Raw genomic sequence first — 23,279 nt, 5'->3', positions numbered from 1 at the left:
ATGGGCTGGATTCTCAATCTTGATATCCAGAAGGTACCAGATCCCAGAGCAGCAACCCTAGGCTTGCTGAAGATCTTTGACCTTCTGGCGGAGCAGACATCGCTCCCATCACACAGCGTGCTTGACACTGTCCTAGAGAAGTCCTGGGAGACACCTTTCACAATCCCAGCAGTCTCCAGGAAAACGGACCTTAAATGTAAGATGAAACAACGGGGGAGTGGCCAAGATGGCGACCGACTAAGAGGTTCGGAAAGCTCTCGCTGTTACAGCTCTACATTGTTTCCTGAATCTTGGACTTTTCCCGATAATTTAAATGCCTCATACTAAGCGAAAAGCTAGGCTCCGTGAAAGCCTAGCTGCCGCCGAAAGCTTGAATAATCAACAACCTACCATCGAGAAGTTTTTCATATCAACGCCGATGGAGCCGGGAGCGAGGGCCGCTGAAAATTGGAGACGTGGAGCGAGCGTCTCCAATACTGGCTGAGGAGATCTCGCTAAGCCCCGGCACGCCAGAGACGCCATCCCCACCCCAACGGTTGAGAGCAGCGGGAGAGGTTACATCATCGGCCTCCCTGGTCAGCCCCACTGAGCTGGTAGCTCAGAAGGAGAGCAGTCAAGGAGGAAAATGAGAAGGGAAAGGGAAAAGCGAACTGTCGGTGAGACCTCTGGTTTTACCACAGGGGGCCTACCCTACCCCTACTTCGGGAATCGATCAACCCCGCTGAGCCAACGTTGGAATCGAATTGGGGCAATGATACTGAGGCCGCGGGAGGAGGTGAGCAGATACAAGAATTAAGATCTTTCCTGGTTAAACCGGCTAAACTTTCCATGGAAACATTATGGGATGTGTTAGCCTCGATAGAAAATGCATTAGGCTTATCTAAATCTGCTTTTGAAATTAATAAAAATAATCGGTACAATGAAGAAAGAATAAACAAACAAGAAAAAAAGTTTTGGAAGTGGAAGAGAAAGTGAAACAGATTGAGAAAAACCAACAGAACATAATTCAAACTGAAAATGTTCAAAAGAAGAAACTGGAAATTATAGAAAATTCTTTACGGAGTACAAATATAAGAGTGGTGAATTTTCCTATTATTTCCCAGATATCACATACGGAATTATTCAAAAATTATTTAATTGAAAAGTTAAAGATTCCGAAGGCGGCACTCCCATTAATCACAAAAGCTTATTTTTTGCCGCAAAGGAAAGCTGGAAAACACCAAGGAAATTTGGAAGAATCGAGACAGCTGAATGTGACTGATTTTTTGGAAATATCACAAGAAGAAATAATCCCAAAAAGAGGAGTATTGCTAGTGACTTTCGCCTTTATAGTTGAGAAGAATAACATATTTCGGACGTACTTTAGAAATAGTACAGATTTTATTGCCAAAAGGTGTGAGTGTACCCTGATATCACTAAGGCCACACAAGAAAGGCGAAGGAAATTCTTAAGTTTAAGATCTGAGGAACTAGTGATATGCTCTAAATTCACAGTTCGTTATCCATGCAAATGTTATATAAGTATCAGGGTAATGATTATTTCTTTTTTGAACCCTCCCAGTTGAAATTCTTTTTGGATGCTCACCCAAACGTGACCTAATCAATATATATGGCAATTGTGTAGGCTGTCTTAGTATCTACTTTTTACTTTATTTCCTATTTTTTCGCTCTGTGTTATATAGCTATTACTCCCCCATGCATACCTTACTTAAGGGTGGTATAATATTGTAATAATAATAATAATCTTACAAGATTATATTGGAAGAATCTTTGATTTCTATTTGATGTATCACCTTTTAATTTCCTCACATTGTTATATCATGTGTAATTTTGAAATGCATAAAAATAAAATAAAAATGTAAGATAAAACAGTCTACCTATTACACTCTTCCACAATTGCCTCACGTGTCAATTGTCGTTGAATCGGCAATGCACAAGGCGAAGAAGTCCAGACTACACTCAGCTACTCCTCCGGGTAAAGACCTCGTTTTATTGGATGACTTTTGCCAAATGCTCATTCCAGGCGACTATGTTAGCAGCACGGATTCAACATCACAGTTCTACATAGTCCAATATTTATATGAATGCGTTCAACAGTTAAAGGACAATCCCTGCTTCCACGGACCTGGTACCTCCGTCCCTCAACCTATACAGGACATGGAGGAAGGGATCTGCCATCTGCTGTGCACGGTATATGAAGCGTTTGAAACATCATCCCGTGGTTCCGCGGCCGCGATTGCAGCACATCGAATGGCTTGGCTCCATGCCAGCGCAATTAGGGAGGATGTACATGACAAGTTAGCTAACTTGCCTTGTAAAGGAGACAACCTATTTGGCAACAGGTTCCAAGAGAGACTTCTCCTTAAGCTGAGCCACTGTGGCTGTATAATCCCTGACGAATCCACTGTCCTACTCTGCTTCTTCACCTCGCTATTTCGAACCACTGAGGCGGCAACCATTCCAGCGCCGGGCGTACCAACCGTATGCTTCCTATCCCCCTCGGCATATCAGCCAATGCAGAGACCACAACAACAGAACCAGGGTTGCAGGGGCAACAACCCCCTCTGGCAACTAAGACGCCTCCGTCTTTTTGAAGTTAGTCATGCCTTCACCACCGCCACACACAGTCACAGCAGGAGGAACATCATCACACCTTTAGGAGTGGCAAAAAGTCACCATCGATCATTGGGGTGATGGACCTAGTCCACCAACGGTATCAGAGCCAATTTATGACTCCACCCCTGCTTCCTCATCTCTCAGAGGAAGCAGAACGAATCTCAACCAGCTGAGGATGGAGGTAGCTTCTCTAATATGACACCGAGCAATTCGTCATCTAACTCCTCCAACCCAGAATACGGGTTTCTACTTCCCATATTTCCTCATTCCCAATAAATCAGGAGATCTCCACCCAATCCTGGATCTCCGAGAGCTCAAGAAATACATAGTCAAGGAAAAATTCAAGATGATCTCCCTTAAGTCTATTCTGCCCCTAATCCAACCCAACGATTGGATGTGCTCAATAGATCTCAAGGATGCTTACTCATATTCCTATTCACCGCTCTTCCTGCCAATACCTGTCCTTCCAATTCAATGGTCAGCACTATCAGTACAAGGTGCTTCCCTTCAGCCTATCAGCAGCACCCAGAGTGTTCACCAAGTGCATGTCAGTGGTGGTGTCGGCATTCCTCCGTCAAAAAGGAATAAGTTTTCCATACCTCGATGACTGGCTAATTGTGGCCTCCAACCCCAGCACGCTACACCAGCATCTCCAAGAAACAAATCACTTGTCTCGACAAATTGGGCCTTGTCATCAACTACCAGAAATCCAAACTGGAACAGACGCAAAACATTCAATTCATAGGAGCGACTCTAGATACAACCAATAGAGTTTTTCTGTCACAGGAAAGGAGATGCATCATCCATCTTTCTCCTGCGACAACTCAAGATCACGCAATTCCTGTCAGCTCGCCCAAGTCCCGACAGTCTTAGGGCATATGGCCGCATCGATTCACACTGTATCCAATACAAGGCTACATATGCGACGACTACAGTGGGATCTCAAGAGACAATGGAAACAACACTCTCAACTGTTGACATGGAGAGTGTCCTTAACCGGAGAAATGATAAGGGATGTAGATTGGTGGTTAAACAAAACGATGCTCACAAGAGGCGCCCCATTCAATCTGTTGCCGCACAATGTTGTTCTCACCAACGACACCTCCCACAAGGGATGGGGAGCGCATCTGGATCACCTTCAGACACAGGGCCTGTGGTCCATACAGGAACAACAATTTCAAATCAATCTCCTAGAGCTCAGGGCGATAAGTTACGTGTTACGAGCCTTCACCTCCTATCTACAGTGTTGACCAGTCATGGTCTACATGGACAATTAAGTGGCCATGTTCTATCTCAACAAACAAGGCGGGTCCAGTTCTTGGACCCTTTGCAAGGAAGCCCTCACCATTCTGGAATGAGCACGCCATCATTAGATTCAGTTGCAGGCAACATACCTACCCGGCATAGCCAACACTCAAGCGGACAAACTCAGTCGTGTATTTCATCTACACAAATGGTCTCTCAGTCATGAGGTGGCACAGTCAATCTTCAGGAGATGGGGAAGGCAATCGATTGACCTCTTCGCCACAGAGTCCAACAGGAAAGTAGCTCAATTCTGCTCCATTTTGCCCAGGGAGGCCCAGGACACCTTTCTCATTCAGTGGACGGAAAAACTACTGTATGCGTTTCCTCCGATTCCACTCAGTACAAGGACTATACAAAAATGCATACAGGATGCAGCGCACCTGATTCTCATTGTGCTAGCCTGGCCTCAGCAACCATGGTACATACATCTACTACAGATTTCCACAGAAACACCAATTTGACTACCGAACCACGAAAATCTATCGCAAGAGGAGGGAACCCTCCTCCCTCCACCTGACAGCATGGAGATTGAGCGGATCCTTCTAACAGAACAAGGCTTTTCTTTCACTGTGCAGGATGTCATTCTAGCTTCCAGGGAACCTTCCACTAGAAGAAATTATCAATTCAAATGGAGACGCTACGCGGGACGAAAGGTATTGACCCGCTAACCTGTACTCCGGACGTTTTATTGGATTACCTCCACACCTTGAATGTCGCAGGTCTGGCTACGGCTTCGGTCCGAGTTCACTTCAGTGCCATAGCGGCATTCCACAGACTGCACCACGGTCAACCTATATCAACTCATCCGATGGTGTCTCGTTTCGTGAAAGGGCTGGCGCATCTACGGCCACCAGTTTCAAAGCCACCAGTGCCGTGGAATTTAAACCTAGTCTTGGAACAACTGATGCTATCCCCATTTGAACTCATGGACTCAGCCCATATCAAGTACCTCACATGGAAAGTCGTTTTCCCTCACAGCGGTTACCTCTGCTCGTAGAATTAGTGAACTGCAGGCGCTAGTTCATTATAGCCCATATCTTCAATTCTTTCATCATAAAGTACTCCTACGGACTCATCCTTCGTTTTTACCAAAGGTGATCTCACAATTCCACCTAAACCAATCAATTGAACTACCTACTTTTTGACCAAAACCACATCAAAACGAAAAAGAAAACCTTCTGCATACACTAGACTGCAAAAGGGCATTAACCTATTATAAACAATGGACCAATTCGCCACCAAAGGCCTCAACTATTCGTTTCCTTCAATCCAAATGCTCCTGGCTTACCGGTCGCTAAACGTACCATCTCTAGCTGGATAGCTCAATGTATACAGTTCTGCTACCACAAACAGAATTCCAAGCTATCCACATCCCAATGCTCATCAAGTACGGGCAGTGGCCACCTCAGTAGCACACCTTCAACATGTCCAGCTACTGGACATATGTAAAGCAGCCACATGGGCATCCCTTCATACATTCACGTCCCACTATTGCTTGGACCAACACACGGCGGAAGATGCCAAATTGGGTCATGCACTTCTACAGTCATTACCAAAGTAGACCACGGAGTCGACTGTCACCTGAACTGCATCACGCTGACATGCACATAACTTCATGAATTACTTCCTCAGCGTGATGGGGAGCTTAGGACTCCCAAGACAGCATGGCTAATTAAGCCCTATCAACAGGAAAAAGCAAGTTTCCTTACCGTAAATGGTGTTTCTGTAGATAGCAGGATGAATTAGCCATGCTCACCCACCCACCTTCCTGAACAGTCAACATTCTCCATATACTATCACGCTTGCTTTATCACAGACTGAGAAGAATCTGCTTTCCAGCACGGGAACTCACGCACAGCCTCAGAGCAAAGCTCTGACTCAACTTTGAAGCTCCACCTCCTGGGCCTGATGGACAGTTCCCATGTCAGCATGGCTAGTTCACCCTATCTACGGAAACACCATTTACGGTAAGCAAACTTGCTTTTCTTGTCTTTTAAACAGGTTGCAAACTGGTTAAAAAGACAGGAAACAGAGTAGGATTAAATGGTCAGTTTTCTCAGTGTAAAAAGGGAAAACAGTGGAGTGCCTCAGGATCTGTACTTGAACCGGTACTTTTTAATATATTTATAAATGATCTGGAAAGGGGTACAACAAGTGAGATAATCAAATTTGCAGATGACAGAAAATTATGCAGAGTAGTAGTTAAATCAGAAGCAGATTGTGATACATTGCAGGAGGACATTGCGAGATTGGATCATTGGTCATCCAAATGGCAGATGAAATTTAATGTGGACAAGTGCAAGGTAATGCATATAGAGAAAAATAACCCATGCTATAGTTACACGATGTTAGGTTTCAAAATAGGAGTTACACCCAGGAAAAAGATCTAGGCATCATAGTGGATAATACATTAATGTGCTGCCACGGTCAAAAAAGCAAAAAATGTTTAGAAATTATTAGGAAGGGAATAGTGAATAAAACAAAAGTCATAATGCCTCTGTATCGCTCCATGAGACTGCACCTTGAATATTGTGTGCAATTCTGGTGGCTGCATCTTAAAAAAGATATAATTGCAGTGGAGAAGGTACAGAGAAGGGCGACCAAAGTGATAAAGGAGATGGAACAGCTCCCCTATGAGGAAAGACTAAAGAGGTTAGGGCTGTTCAGCTTGGAGAGGGGATATGATAGAAGACTATATAATCATGAAAGGACTTGAATGGGTAAATGAGAATCGGTTATCTAGTCTTTCAGATAATAACAAGGACCGGGGGGGGGGGGCCCTCCATGAAGTTAGAAAGTAGCACAATTACAACAAATTGAAGAAAATTATTTTTCACTCAATGCACAATTAAGCTCTGGAATTCATTGCTAGGGGATGTGGTTAGTGCAGGTAGTTTAAAAAAGGTTTGGAAAAGTCCCTGGAGAAGTCCATAAACTATTAATCAGGTTAACTTAGGAAATGGCCACTGCTTATTACTGGAATCAGTAGCATGGGTTCTACTTAATGTTTGGGAACTTGCCAGGTACTTGTGACCTGGATTGGCCACTGTTGGAAACAGGATGCTGGGCTTGATGGATCCTTGGTCTGACCCAGTAATAGCAACTTCTTATGTTCATTTAGTCAATGAAAAGTTCAAAGGGTTGGCCTGGTGGCTCAGGTTCAATCTTCATTTCAGCTAGGGCTGGGGTTGCTGTGGAAGCAATGTTCATAGCCCTCCCCCCACCAGAAGTAGTCACCATCATTACTTAAGGGTGACATCTAGTGGTCACCAGAGTCAGAGCCCACCACTACAGGGTTCAGAAAGAAAGCCCCGATGCATGGACCCCCCAGCCCTTACTGCAATGACCAGGGGGGAGATACGAAATAGGGGCAAAATCCCTGTGTGGCTCAAATGAAGTTCATGGCACCAGATCCCAGTCCTGGCTCTGACTGATCTGGAAGTACAAACTGAGGAGGAGGAAACTCCGGAGTCATCGGAAAAAAAAAAGTATTTTTTTAATGAGGAAAAATTCCAAAGGCAAAAACTGAAGAAAAAAAATACTGTAGATATAAAAGTCTTCTAGTTTAAAATAAAAACTCTTGTTTACAGTGATATTAATCCCAAATCACTTTGTTCCAGGATGTCACGACATGCACAAAGTTGTATTTCTTAATAAGGTATAGAGCACAACTATCTGAATAAATTTAACACAGATTCAAATCTGCAAATGATAAATATTGAAAAACTGTCCTGTACTGTGACTGCAAGAACAAAAGGAAAAGAAAAGCAGTTAACAGACAGACATACATCAGCTCATGAAGAAAACTCGGGCTTGGTCTCGTCCTTTCTGATGTCTGGCAGCTGCATTTTATGAGGAGTTTCTGGCGTCTACAGCAGAACCATACAGAGACAAAAAAAAATAAAATTATACAGTTGTCACACTAAATAAATAAAAAACAGAGGATGCTGGGACCCGATGTTACTGATGCTAGGAGGCAATTTTCAGATGGGTTTTACGCAAGTAAACATGTTTACGCATATAAAACGTTGTTTTTGAAAATTGCCAGCCCCTTCCCCCGGAGCAAAAGTACACGCGCTACTCAAAGGGGGAGGGTAAGCAGGCAGAAGGATTTCATTCTGACATACCCATTCCTGCTTCCATGTGCTTACCAGCAGGTACACAACAGCCCTCTGCTGGCCCAAACCTTTGAAGAGAAACCCTACAGGAGTTTCCCTTTGAATCTGAACTTGCAGCCCTCCCCCACACAACAAGCTGTTCACAAATTGCCCCCTAAGAGTCCAACACACTTGCTACTGCAACTGAGTTAAGCTACTGCAACTGAGTTAAGCATTCAAGCAATTTATTATTGAGGCCAAGTCCAGGACAGAACAATAACTTGGATTTAAACAGCAGCTTCTCTCCCGAAAGGATCCCAGCATGCTTCACTATCAGAGTGTAGAGAATCACAGTGTCACAACTTTGGACTAGCTTCACCTAAGTCAAGGCTGTCGCGTGTAAAAAAAAAAGACGGGGGAAAGATCGTATAAAACTATGGAAGATGCCACAAACTGTCAGAGGGCATGATCAATCTACGAGTTAATGAATCAAGAATACAATAAAGTCTGCATTATGAAAAAAAAGCAGTCAACCAGGATATCTGTAGAATATACTCATAAAGATTTAAGACCTATGCGTTCATAGAAAGTAAAAGTGCATGTATAATTAAGTACCCTGGTACCACCACTGCTGCTGGAACTGCACCCAGAACCGATGGGCATTAAGGCGCTAAGCTCCAAGTCAGAAACCATCTGTCGAGACTCAGCCAGCAAACGCTGCAATTTGACTGTTGGTGAACAAGTTTCCTGGAACATGAAAAACAAAAATATTTTTTCTCAAAGTTGTTCATGTTTAACTTTGAGCATCCTCACTCTTAAAATGGACCAAATGAGTATAATGGAGATATATATCAGTGCTGTTAGATTTTTGTTTTATCTAGTAAGGTAGGTATGTGTGTAGGTGTGTGTGTGTAGGTGTGTGTGTGTATACACACATACATTTATACAGCTTACTAGATAAAAAAACACCCCTAACAGTTAGCACTGATTTACCTCTCACTAAACAGAGGAGTTGGCTCACGTGCACTACAGATTTTGAGAATCACTAAGCTAACCTTTGTGTTTATCCTGTTTGACACATGGCTTCATTCGCAAAGTACCCTAGTGATTGTATTGACCACTGCTGAAAAGTTCTCACTCAGCACAGCAGATTTCTGCTTTCAACAAGCAACTATAAAGTATTTCAATGTATAATATTAAGCTAAAATCTTATTTATAAAGTTATAGCTTAAACCAATGATTTAGTCTGTCAAAACAAAGATGTATACTGAACCGTGACTTTATGTTTACTTATAGATAAGAGAATAAGACAGGGTTGTCAAAAAATATGAACCAAAAATGACAGCCCTATAAAAACAATTCAATGTCAGGGGGAAAAATAAAAAGCACACCATAAGCAACAGGCCTGTGTTTCCAGCTATAATGCAGTACTCGGAAGTTGGAAACTGTCTCAGCGTACAAAGGGGCAAATCTCAACCTAGTAAGTCCAGTTATGCCTAAGGCGAAGATGGTAAGACATGTCAATAAAATAAACAAAATTATCAGTGAAAAAAATATTAATGAGTTGGCAACCGTGAAATATGATCTATTGGAGAAATTACTTATCTGATAATTTCGTTTTCCTTAATGTAGACTGATGGACTCAGGACCAATGTGTTTTTGCTCCCCTGCCAGCAGATGGAGTCAGGTTTCAAAGCTGATATCACCCTAGATACAGCCCTGCAGTGACCTCAGCCCTTCAGTATTCTCTTTAAAAGCCACTGTGGATATACTATGGAAAAAACTTGATTGAAAAACAATAACCGTAACTGTACTAGGGATGTGCAATCGTTTTTCCCAAATTAGGCAATGTCAACGAAATTTCCTAATTCGGAATGGTTTGGGAGAACCGAAAAACGATTGAATTTTTTTCGGAAAAAATTCATTTTTGAGTTAGCGCGCGCTAATCCTAATAGCGTGCACTAACCCAAATTCAGGACCCCCCCCCCCGCAAAAAAAACCCTGAACCACGGGAAAAACAAAATTCCCACGAGGGGGTCCCCCCCCAAAACGAAGCCAGACACTAAATTTTTACCCGCACATCTCTAAACTGTACACAAGCAAACACTGAGCCCCAATAAGATTATAGATGCCCTGATCTAGGGACTGGATGATGGCTTACCCGTAATCTCTTGGAATCTATATCCACTCCATGGGTGAATCCTTGGCACCGTTCTTGGGCAGCCGAGGGCATGATGCTGAGTCCATCTGTCTACACTAAGGAAAACTAAATCATCATCAGGTAAGTAATTTTTCCATTTCCTAGCATGTAGCCAGATGGACTCAGGACCAATGGGATGTACAAAAGCTACTCCTGACCGGGGCAGGAAGCTGCCCGTGGTCCGGTTAATACTGCCCTTGCAAAGGCTGCGTCCTCCCGGGCCTATAGGCCCAGGCACTAGAACACCTGGAGGTGTGCAAGGAGGACCACGTTGCTGCTTGGCAGATATTGACAGGGGACAGCAGTCTGACCTCCGCCCATGAGACTGCCTGAGCCTTGGTGGAATGAGCTTTAACCTGAAGAGGTAATGGCTTTCCTGCCTCCACATAGGCTCCCGTGACCACCTCCTTAATCCAGCGAGCTATGGAAGCCGTGAAGCTGGTTCGCCTTGCTTCCTTCCACTGTGAAGGACAAACAGGCGGTCTTGTCTTTCGGACCGGTTCTGAAACTAGATACTGCACCAAAAGGATGGAGGCGGCGGTATTCCTCCGCGTCCCTGTGCTTATCTATGGAAGTCAACGAAATGGACCTATTCAAATGAATCTCCGAGACTACCTTGGGCAAGAAGGATGGAACGGTGCAAAGCTGTAACGTTCCTGGAGTCATCCAGAAGAACAGTTCCTGACCTGACAATGCCTGCGGTTCAGAGACGCAATGCGCTGCGCACATAGCCACCAGGAACACCGTTTTCAAGGTTAATAAACACTAAGAAAAACTGTGCAGCGGTTTGCCAAAAATTCCAATACTAGATTAAGATTCCACAAGGGCACCGGCCACCGCAGGGGTTGGCCGATGGCGCTTCACCGCTTTCAGAAAACGGGCCACGTCCGGATGAGCCGACAGGGAGGTTCCATTCACTCCCTGAAACAGGTGAGTGCCTTCAAGAAGTTAAGGGCTAAACCTTTATTCAAGCTGTCCTGAAAAAATTCCAGAATAAGTGGGATTTTGACCGCCTAAGGGGGTACACTGCGTTCCTCGCACCAGGCCTCAAATACTCTCCAGCCCCACACATAAGCTAGGGACGTAGAGAACTTCCAAGCACAGAATAAGGTGGCAATTACCACCAAAGAATATCCTTGCTTCATCAGGTGAGCCCTCTCAAGGGCCAGACTGTAAGACAGAATAGAGTCAGATCCTCGTGAAGGACCAGACCCTGTGTGGTGGGAAGCACAGGGGGCTCTCCACCAGGAGTCTCTGCACATCTGAATACCACAAACACCTGAGCCAATCTGAAGCTACTAGTAGGGCTAATCCCCTGTGAATGATCCTGCCCAGCAGGGGTCACGGAGGAAAGGCATATGGTAACTTCTTCTGGCCAGGTCTGAACGAGAGCGTCAATCCCCAGAGACCACCGATATCTTCTGCAACTGAAGAATTGGGGAACCTTCGCATTGTGAGATGCGGCCATCAGGTCGATGGACAGGAGGCTCCAGAAACCTACTATCAGTTGAAAAGCTTCAGCTAACAACACCCACTGTCCTGGATCCAGACTCTCCTGCTTAAAAAGTCTGCTCTGATGTTGTCTTTTTCTGCGATGTGTGAGGCTGAGATCATCTGTAGATGTATTTCCGCCCATTCCATAAGAAAGTCTATCTCCTGAGTCACCTGCTGGCTATTGGTTCCTCTCTGGCGGTTGATGTAGGCTTCTGTTGTTGCGTTGTCAGACTTTATGCAGACCACTTGACCTTGGAGTCTGCAGCTGAATTGCAAGCACGCCAGCCTCACTGCTCGGACTTCCAAGCGATTGATGTTCCAGAGGGCCTCTTCCTCCGTCCAACGTCCCTGGGCCATACGTTCCTGAAAGGGATTTCCGCAGCCCTGGGGACTCACATCCACTGTAAGATCCAGCCATTTTGGGGAGGACAGGGACACCTCTCTGCTCAGATGAGCCTCCTGCAACCACCACTTGAGGTGAGAGCAGACTCCCATTGGTAAGTGGAGCCGAATCAAATAGTCTTGAGACTGCAGGTTCCAACGTGACAGCAGCAAGTGTTGAAGTGGGTGCATGTGTGCTCTCACCCACGACAGTACTTCCAAGGTTCCAAGAACTTGGAGATAGCTCCACACCGTCAGGTGTATTGTGGTCATCAACTGACACACCTGGGACATCAACTTCCATATCTGTGTGGTCAGGAGGAAGACCTTGCCCTGCCTGGTGTCGAACCAGACTCCCAGATACTCCCACGATTGGGAAGGCTTGAGACTGCTCGTCTAGATTTACTACCAGAGTTCCTGAAGCAAGGTGGTCACCCTATTGGTCACCCGGAGACTTTCTTTCATAGACTTGACCCAGATCAACCAGTTGTCTAACTACGGATACACCAGGATTCCTTCCTTCTTGGGGCGGTGGCTAGGCTAAAGGGCACTGCCTGGAACTGATAATGGTGTCCCAGTATGGCAAACCATAGGAAGCGTTGGTGTTCTTGACGGATTGGAATATATAGGTAGGCCTTGAATAGGTCCAAGGAGGTTAGAAACTCTCCCGATTGTAAGGCCAGTATCAGAGTGTAAGGTTTCCATGCAGAAATGACTCACTCAAGGTGACAGTTGACACTCTTGAGGTCCAGGACGGGGTGAAATGAACCTTCCTTCTTGGGTACGATGAAATAGATGGAATAACGCCCTGTAGTTTCCTAGGGCGTAGGTACTGGGATTTCAGCCCTCATCCTGAGGAACCTTTAGAGAGTAATCTCCACTGCCTACTTTTTGTGCTGTGAGTGGCAAGGAGACATCATGAATACGTCCCGAGGAGTGCTGTGAAATTCCAGCACATATCCTTCTCGTATGACTTCCAGTACTCACTTGTCCTAAGTGATCTCGACCCACCTTTGGTAAGAGAGACAGTCGAAGATGGGTCAGTAAAATTTCATTGGGATGTTCGGGACGATCCTGAACTCAAAACTGCCCCTTCTCTTGGGCTGTTGACTATGAAAGGACAGAGTTCTTCCAAAGGGCCGAGACCTCTGAAATGTTGAGGCTCTGTAGGGGCAGAAAAATTGAGAGCCCCTGGACCAGCCCCTCATAGGTGAGGGGCACTACAACTGCTTCCTCTTATCTTCCAGTAGCCAGGGGACTGGAAATTCACTCCATTTACTGGCCAGTTTTTCCCATTCGTTTTCAAATAAGAGTAATCTTTTGTAAGGTTTTCCTTGGAGGTTGTGTCGGCTGACCAATTCCGCAGCCATATATGTCTTCTGGCCGCTACCACTGAGGCCACTCCTCTGGCTGAATTACAGACTAAATCCAAGCCCATGTCTGCTAAAAAGGTGGCAGCGGGTTCCATAGCTGCTCTGGGGTTCACTCAGAGTCATCTACCTCCTCAGAAGAGAAGTAGGCATGAATGCGCTACCAGGGCACAACAAGAAGCAATCTGTAAGGTAGTTGTACTGCGTCAAAGGCTTGGTTAAGGATAGACTCCAACTGTCTATCGTGCGCATCCTTTAAGGCTGCTCCTCCCTCCACTGGGATAGTTGTTCCCTTAGAGACAGCGCAGACCCAGTGCATCCACTTTAGGGAAACGCAAACGTTCTCTCATTGCTGGATCCAGTGGGTATAGAGCTTCTAACGACCGGCCCCCTTTAAAACGTGCTTCTGGGGCATCCCATTCCAGGTCACTCAATTCCTGGATGACTTCCAGTACTAGGAAGTAGCAAGAGGCTTTGCACAAGGAAATTAGAATGGGATTCTTCTTTGATTCCGTCAGATTCTGCTCCAAGAACTCCCAGCGTTTTCAGGGACTGGGAAACCAAGGCTGGCAATTCATCTCTATGAAAGCAGCATAACATGGTTCAATACGGTTCTAATCCCAAGGGAATTTCCCCTTTTTCCATGGGATCTTGCTTTTCGTCTGTGCCATCAGGGTCCCCACTAGCGATACTCTTGGTCAGGCGGGGCATGTCTCGAGGTCTGCCAACAGGAATGGGAGAGGGAGAGGGGACCGGCTAGGATTCCATCTGGACAGGGGCAAGCGAGGAAGTAGACTGAGCCTGTATAAAGGCCTGTAGTCCCTGGAAAAATTCCACCCAAGAAAAGGCCTCTGGGTCCATGCCTAGCCCAGGGGGAACTGGGGTGGGCCCAGCTGAGTTTCCCTCTCCCATGGAAAACCCAGCCAAGGGGTTACTCTGATCCAGAATATTTCCACTTAAGGCTGCCAATCCATCATCTGAATGGGAGGAGCCAGGCTCAGCAGTCCAGGGAGGCCAAATCCCCTTAGTCTTTCTCACAATGCTGACACAAATTGGAATCCAGGTCAGGCTGAGAAGCCCCAATATGACAAGCAATGCAGAGAGCAAGGCACTTATGGTTTTTGGCTGCCGGCGCCATTGGCGGCGGTAACAAATTTTGAGCGCCTAAGCGGCATGTGGCAAAGGTACGCACAGCCCGTGAGCCCGGCTTTTCCTATATTCTGTGTTTACTTTATTGTGCGCTTAAGTATGTGCACAATGTTATGCACGCGATGCATGTGCGCAGAGCAGACGCCCTATGGTGGGAAATATAAGATGCACAAAGACGCTCGCAAGATGGTGCCACCGTGGCCTACCAAGCTTTGGGGGGGGGCCTCAACCCGCTCAGAAGTTAAGTTCCTCTTACCCCAACGGCATCAGAAACATTGTCGGTATGGCGCACCAACCAGGGAGACCACATGAAGTCTTACCAAAAACCCTCTTCTCTGAAGGTAAATCTCTCTCTTTTTTTTTTTTTTTTTTAAAGGTTACCTGGGTTCAACGCTTACCGGCTGAGTACATAGACCGTCTCCAGCTGCGAGGGAGGAGGGCTCTAGTCATCACCGCCGCGCTCTGCTTCCTGCATCCGCTGACTTTCAGCTGCTTGAGTAGCAAAGTCCATGCCGGGAACCGGCTACTGGACCAAGGCTCACCTCTGAGGGACGTTGGAAATCACCTCAGGAATTCTCAACTGGGGCAGGGACCTTTAGGTATCACTGCAGGAAAGCGGGGCTCAATCTGTTCCCCAATTTAAATGTAGAATTTCTTCTTCCAAAAAGGTATAGCGATCCCCATAGGAAAAGCATGTCTACATCTGCTGGAGACGGAGAAATACTGACACGTCAGCTCTGAAACCTGACTCCGTCTTCATCTGCTGGTCCTGAGTCCATCTGGCTACACGCTTGGAAATGTATTATTTTTAAGCCACTGCTCCACTTGTGACAGATTAAGGCAGATGCCCAGACACAAGAAAAAAAATAAATAACCACCATCTTTGTATAAGAATATCAAATAGAATGCAAGATCCTCAAAACAACTCACTAAGACTTGAAAACCATAACTTCATATCTTCATTATCTTTTGTTCTAGTTCAATGTTAATATGTACTAGAAAATAGGATTTGAGAGATTTGATAGATAAATGCCTGCCTTTGCATACCACCCCTGAAACTATATTTGTCTGTTAACTGTGTTGTAATTATGAATGTCTCTTTGTAAACTGCTGTGATCTATAAATGGGCCAATGGAGGGAGGGGGAGAGAGAGAAAGAAAGAAAGAAAACAGAGCAGACATTTGTCATCAGATTGAGAAGTGCTAACCTGGCCGGTGGTGGGACTGAAGTCTCTGCGTGTTGGCTGCATCACTAGGGAGGTGCTCTCATCCATGGACGGGTCTGCACTCTCTTCATGCCCCTCTCTCTCTTTCAGAGATGACTTGTAACACAAAGGCGAGTCCAAGCCAAGAGAAGTCAGGTCTAAAGAGTCTGTACTGTAACAAATAAAGTAAAATAAATACATTAAAAACATCCTAAATCATTATTTCACCTGTCTCATCTCCACTTCTCACCTCAAATTCTTGTGTGCCTGATGTGATGATTATGCTGTTATATCATTTTCTATGCATTGTTGCTCAGATTGTGGCTTTTTTTTTTTAATCTAAAGCCTCCCAACTTTTTTTTTGTTTTGTTTTTCTTGTATTAATTTTTGCAAATAGTTATCCAGTTTACTTTTTTGTTTTAAATTTTATCAGTTGATGCTTCAATAGTTTTATTCTGGAACCATTTCTGTGAAATTATAAATAGAAAATAAAAAACTATTCCAGATTTTTTAAACTGCAACCATACATCTTCTACACAGATAAACAGTTTTCACAGTATTAACCACATTTAGGTTAGCACACCTGAAAATATCACTTCAAACTAGAATTTAGCCTTAAACATTCAGGTGATTTAGGGTATGTATTGATTTAAAACCTCTTGCATTCTGTTTATTTTAATCAGTGTGGATGCAGAGTGTACCTGGGCCAACATTATAAAGAAACAATATGGCATATTTTACATTAAAGAAAAACAACGTAGGTGGTAACAACTAGAAGCCCCTCCCCCAAAGATTACATAGAATGCAAGGTTATCCAGCAGACTTCACCAGATCGTGCAGGCTCTAGCATAGCAAGTTTTAGGACTCGGCCTGCAAAGACCATGGACAATCTGTTGCTTTCTTTTCTCCCTTCATTTTGATGCCAAGAATGCAGGACTGTGAGGGTCCCTGGGAGGGAGATAAGTCTCCATACCACATCTTTCTGTATCAGCTGGTCATGTTCACTGAACATCATGTAAACAGCAGACACGGCAATGTGCTTCACTGTTCAGCTCGGTGACAATGCAAGGCAAGTTCCTCAGTTTCCTAGACAGTCAACCAATTACATTTGCTTTACCTAACACAAATTTCATCTGACATTTTAGGACCTATTAAGATATCTTTTCTGTCTCACACTTTATTTAATAATCCTTTCCATGACCTGCCTTCTCCCCATTCCTGGTATACTTAACTGCCTGTGTTCCATGAGACATAATGGGATCTCTTCTATAAAGGGTCTGGGCAGTTCCAGACTGACAAAGATAAATATCGACCAACTTCATTTTCCTTGCCATTTTCATGGTTTAAAAGTGAACACAGCCCTCTCTAAGATGAGGCCCAAATATAAATCATATGCAGAAGCAATAAACAGCAAAAATAAGTATCTGTATTGATTAATTTTATTTTATGTAAGAGATATGGAAAAAGAAGACAGCCATAAGTAAGGCACATCAATCCTTTGGGACAAATTCCCCCCCCCCCCCCCCCCAAAAAAAACAAAACAAAACACATAGCTAGCATTTTTAATGTTCCTATTACAGACTGATCCTTTCGTGCTATTCATCGGGATATGGCTCGGTAGCTCATGGTAACCTGCATTATTGTTTTCACTTTAGCTTACAGATGACCCTTAAATTTAAAGGGTCTCTTCTAAGGTAGTGATTCGAATTTTGTGTCGGGTGCGTTTCCATCCTAAAATGTGTTTAATGGGGCTGGGGAAAGAAGGTGAACCTCGATAGATATCAGCGTGCTCTGTGTGGCCATCTAATTCATGCAGCACGCTATGCAACTGCCACATCCTGGAGGTTAACACCCTCAATTGCCCAATGGAATCAACAGGTACATGGACACTGCTGCACTGGAAAAACATACGTCTGCTTTAAAGAAGACCCGTGTGTGTACGAAGAATTTATGGGGACTTTATTGGAAGTTTAAAAAGAGTCAAGAAGGGGAAACAGATGATATCGGGCAGAGTATGTGGGCGAGCTAAACGACAAGGAGAGATATTATGGTGAATTATATTTATCTGATTCGTACACTCTATGTTGAGAGTTATACCATCTTACATTGGTCTGTTTTATAAATAAAGTGTTAAAAAATAAATAAATAAATACAAAGGGTCTTCCAAGTCAGTGCTGCCTTTAGAACAATTTGAAAAACAGTGGTTCAGGCCACTACTGAATCACAGCCATGGGGCGACCCAGCTCTTGCTGAGTGGCACGGGCTTCCTGCTTCCTCCAGCATCAAGATGGTGTGTGCCAGAAAAAGCCACATATAGACAGCATACAATACAGCTAAAATGTGGCCCAGGCCAAAATGAGGCTTTCAAGGTCCCCCCCTTCCGGTTTTATTTATTTTTTTTGGATTTATTACCTGCCTTTTTGAATGCAAGATTCATCCAAAGCTGTTCACAGCACATTAAAATAGCAGCATAGGAGCAAAGGTCAATAGCAGCTTTACAAATAAAACGTGTTTTAACTTATTTTAGGGCAGGGTCAGCCAAAGGATTCAATCTGAAGGCCAGCAGGCTGTGTGCCAGGATGAGACTGGAGATCATGTATTAGGAAAGGCGAAATCTGGCAGGATAAGCCGCTCCTTTCTGCTCTCAGTCTGGCGCCCCTTTCTACAAGCCACTGCCAGTGATAACTCACTATCACACCGTGCCGAAATTCAAAAGCCCCCAAATGAAGAGTCAACAAAACCTACAGGTCCAGTTACGCATTCCCAAGAAGTTCATTCAAGATATAAAACATTTTTCTCTGTTTTGAGAGATTCTTTTCTTATTTTTTTTTTTAAAGTCAATTTATTTAAAAAAACAGGAGGAATTTCTTTGCTCCTGTCTTTTCGGTTGTATTTTGTTCTGGAATATGTTGGCTGAAGATACTGCCAGCAGGTTGTAAATAAACACCTACATTTTGTTTGGGTAATATTTCTGTACTCATTTATCAACAAAAAGGACAACTCTTCAAAGTTCAATCATTTGGCTAATGTCGGCATACAGCAACTAAAAGTTCAGGAATGCTGTATGAAAAATTCTTTGACATAACATGTGATATTCTCAATAAAATGAGATGGTATTTATTATCCCTGTATTTTTCTTAAAACAATTAACTTTTTCTCTAAAATTTCAGGACATTTATATAAACCCTGATTTTATGCACCTTTAAGATTTAAGCATATGCAATAAATAGCGCTTAGCTCTTTTCTGGATTCTTTGTATCTCCCTAAAAGTACCGAGTCGTGTAGGACCTATGTCTGCTCCTATCACGGCACTAGAGCGGTGGCTGCTCTTTCTAAGGGGAAGTGTCCAGGTCTGGATGGGTACCACGTAGGTTTTTGTAAAACCTTTTTGGAGGAATTAGCTTTATTTCTTATAAGTCTATATAATGCAGCTGGTCAAGGGTTTCAGCCAGCTGCTCTGGCCAATACCACTATTTCCCCTCATTTCTCAAAAAGAGAAAGGGCAGTGTGGAGTGTAGTTCTTCTCAGCCTATATCTCTGATAAACTCCAATATAAAGATTTTAGCAAAGATTCTGCAACTTCGTCTTGAGCATTGTATGCCGGTATTGGTTCATAGTGATCGAACTGGATTTATAAAAGGAAGGTGGTCTACAGCAAATACATGAAGGCTTTCATATCTTGCAGGTGGCAAATTCAACAGTACTGCAGGGTTGATCTCTCTGGATGCCGATAAAGCCTTCAATAGATAAGGCCAATACACCCTATTTGCCACTTTAGAGTATTTTGGGCTTCTCGAGAGATTTATCAATTGGATACAACCCCTTTATGCTAAGCCGAGAGCCGGACTGCACATCAACATTTCTCGTCCTCCTTTCTTTGATATTCAGAGAGGTACGAGGATGCCCCCCTATCGCCCTTGCTGTTTGACTTTGCCATCCGGAGAGCAAGGACCAAAGTGCTTAAGGTGGGAAGTCTAGAGCATAAAATTTCATTCTATGCGGATGATGTGCTGTAGAACATCACAGACCCTCAGAAATCTGGTCCTGATCTTTATGAATGTTCTTCGCCAGTAGGGGGAGATTTTGGAATAATCGGTGAATTATTCCAGGTGGGAAATTTTCCCACTGAAGCCTGGCATGCAGATTCCTCGGGAGCTGTCCATTTTTAAAACAGCAAGGAGTGGGTTTATGTAACCTTGAGATTAGGATTGTTCCTTCTCCCAAAGATTTATTTATGGCTAACTACTCGCTTATATTGGCTACTATTAGAACTGATTTAATGCAATGGGAAGACTTGACAACATCCTGGGCTGGCAAGATCAATCTGATCAAAAGGAACACATTCTCCCTTGTTTGCTGTCCCTTTTTCAGCACCTGCCATGCAGGGTCCCTGCTGCGATTTCCGATGAGCTGCATGGTAGAATGTTGAAACTGGTTTGGCAACACCGACCCATGAGAAATAAAAACTTAACACCCTGTGGCAGCCCAAACAGCAAGGTGGTATGGACTCCTAAAATGTCCATTACTACTATTGGGCTGCCAGACTGCAGTGTCTGAAATCCTGATTTCAAGAGGGAGGGCTTCCTGCTTGGTTCTTCTGTGAAAAGGTGCTGGTGGGAGGCTGGTGGTTACTTTCTTTCCTCTCCTTTCATTTGAACGATATGTCTGTAGTCCTCTTCTGGCCCATATGGTTGGAGTGTGGAGAGAGGTCCTTCAGCACCTTGGACTTGCTGAGGAAAAACTGGTCTCCTCTCTCTCCCATCTTCCAAAATCCTGGATTATCTGGACTCAGATTTTTGCGAAGATATCGGGACTGGGCTAGGCAGGGTCTGATGTTTGCTGCGCAGTTGTGGGATGACTTGAGATTAAGTCTTTTACCTATCTAAGGGAAGAGTTGAAGGCTGAAGAGCCTTGTACTTCCAGTTTTGCAGGAATAGGTTGAGTTTGACACAACCTCCTCAAACACCCGAATTAATTGGATCCTATTTTATTGACGTGGACGCGAAGTCAAGAGTTCTCTCACTCATATCGAGGTATTCTGCTGGCTAAATTTGGGTGCAGTACTGATCCCCGACTTATTGCTAAATGGAACGAGGATCAGCGTCTCTTGCTTACTGAGAATTAGAAGCATCTGTGGGTTTCGGCACATAAAATTTTACACGTGGCGAAAGACTAAAACTAACGATTAGATTTTTACCCAGGACATGTTACTTTGCAGCTGCTGGAGGGGGTGTGGGGCATTGGGCTCCTATCTACATATGTGGTGGAAGTGTCCTGGGATTACTCAGTTCTGGACAGCTATGTCAGGAAATATCTGATATTCTTGAAAACCCTTTTCATTTATTTCGAGCTCTAGGACTGCTTGGCAAACGGTCAGGTTCAGGGATACCCGTGAGGAGCAGAGCTTTGATTTCTCAATTGCTTCTGGCAGCCCGGTTTACAATTGCCTTCAGGTAGAAAATTAGTCTTAGTATGGATAACCGGAGGCCTCAAACAAGAGGTACAGCTGATATTGAAAAATGATGCCATTTGGGAACGTTAAGACGTTTCATGGGGTACCCTCTGCGCCCTGAAATATTACATGAGAACATTTGCAGAAGGGAGATCTACTGTTAATTATTAATTCTTGTATCCTTTGGCATGTGATTTGCTATATTTTTTCTACTGCCTTGGAATTTTCATGGCATGTACAAATTCACATTTTATGTGAATACGGATCTGACTGTATGCGAATTGTTAAAACAAACATTTTAAAAAGTTTGCAATAAACGCTTGCACAGATTAAACATCAATTGCAGATTAGTTACATTACAAATCACTCCTCAAAAATTCATGACTAAATGTTAGAGTTTGAATATAAACACATTATGTACATTTAGAGATCATTAAATAACTTAAGTAACTGGTCTGGAATACTTCCTGGGGCATACAGAACTAAAATGTATTGCAGAGGTGGCCAACTAGTTCTCAGGCACCACAAAAACAAGCCTGGTTTTCAGGAATTTCATAATAAATATAATTGAGAAATTTACATACATTTGCATGCACTGTTTTCATTGTATCTCATAGAGATCCTGAAAACCTTGAGGTACAGAATTTTCCACCCCTGATGTATTGCTATACACCTTCAAAATAGGAAAAAACTGCTAAATAAGTTATATTTTTGCCATTTTTCAAGGCTCGGCACTTTCCAACAGATTCCTGGTTTTTGTCTCCAGCCGTGCTCGGGGGTCCTGTAGAATCTCACAGGGAGTCACATGCTCCCTCCCAAAGAGGCACCACGAGGAGCCATACAAAGTTAGAGAGTACCTGAGTCACAAACAAAACTATTTAAAAATGATGCTCTGCCTTTGAAAGAAGATAGCACTCTGTTTTAACATTAAAATCCTCAGGTTGCATTTCAACCGCATGCATTTTTTCTGGTTGGATAGGTTTTAACTACTGGTTTGACATCAACATCCGGGAAGTAAAGGGAGTGAGAAAGAACATAAGAACATAAGAAATTGCCATGCTGGGTCAGACCAAGGGTCCATCAAGCCCAGCATCCTGTTTCCAACAGAGGCCAAACCAGGCCACAGGAACCTGGCAATTACCCAAACACCAAGAAGATCCCATGCTACTGATGCAATTAATAGCAGTGGCTATTCCCTAAGTAAACTTGAATAATAGCCATTAATGGACTTCTCCTCCAAGAACTTATGCAAACCTTTTTTGAACCCAGCTACACTAACTGCACTAACCACATCCTCTGGCAATAAATTCCAGAGCTTTATTGTACGTTGAGTGAAAAAAAATGTTTTCCGATTAGTCTTAAATGTGCTACTTGCTAACTTCATGGAATGCCCCCTAGTCCTTCTATTTTTCAAAAGTGTAAATAACAGTCACATCTACTCGTTCAAGACTTCTCATGATCTTAAAGACCTCTATCATATCCCCCCCTCAGCCGTCTCTTCTCCAAACTGAACAGCCCTAACCTCTTCAGCCTTTCCTCATAGGGGAGCTGTTCCATCCCCCTTTATCATTTTGGTTGCCCTTCTCTGTACCTTCTCCATCTCAATTATATCTTTTTTTGAGATGCGGCGACCAGAATTGTACACAGTATTCAAGGTGCGGTCTCACCATGGAGCGATAAAGAGGCATTATGACATTTTCCGTTCCATTAACCATTCCCTTCCTTATAATTCCTAACATTCTATTTGCTTTTTTGACTGCTGCAGCACACTGAGCCGATTTTAAAGTATTATCCACTATGATGCCTAGAGAAATCTGGGGGAAAAAAGGGAATCCATTCTCAAATAAAATATATATGTTTTCTCTGAACAGTCAATGCTAAGAGCACAAGCACACTGAGGAAGCCCTTTTGTTCTCACCTCCCAGCCTGGCCCTGTGGGGGGTGGACACGATTTCTGCTCTTTTCTATAATGCTATGTGAAGAACGCTGTAAGACCAGCAGTTGTTCTCTGG

General features: G+C 43.9%; 1 protein-coding gene across 2 annotated transcripts in view; it reads right to left on the bottom strand.

Moving 5' to 3' along the window:
* Positions 1-23,279, bottom strand: part of CCDC62 (coiled-coil domain containing 62) — a 55,362-nt gene that overhangs the window by 2,841 nt on the left and 29,242 nt on the right. For both annotated transcript variants that reach the window (XM_029619868.1, XM_029619870.1), the window contains exons 10-12: positions 15,819-15,987; positions 8,633-8,764; positions 7,709-7,789 (exon numbers count right to left, since the gene is read on the bottom strand). In XM_029619868.1, the coding sequence (XP_029475728.1) occupies positions 7,715-7,789; positions 8,633-8,764; positions 15,819-15,987 (376 nt within the window). In that variant the 3' untranslated portion in view covers positions 7,709-7,714. The remainder of the gene's footprint in view (positions 1-7,708; positions 7,790-8,632; positions 8,765-15,818; positions 15,988-23,279) is intronic.

This window comes from Rhinatrema bivittatum, chromosome 11, assembly GCF_901001135.1.
Source record: "Rhinatrema bivittatum chromosome 11, aRhiBiv1.1, whole genome shotgun sequence".
NCBI classification, from domain to species: domain Eukaryota; kingdom Metazoa; phylum Chordata; class Amphibia; order Gymnophiona; family Rhinatrematidae; genus Rhinatrema; species Rhinatrema bivittatum.
Note: the sequence above shows the minus strand (reverse complement) of the source record. Positions and strands in the feature narration are given on the sequence as shown.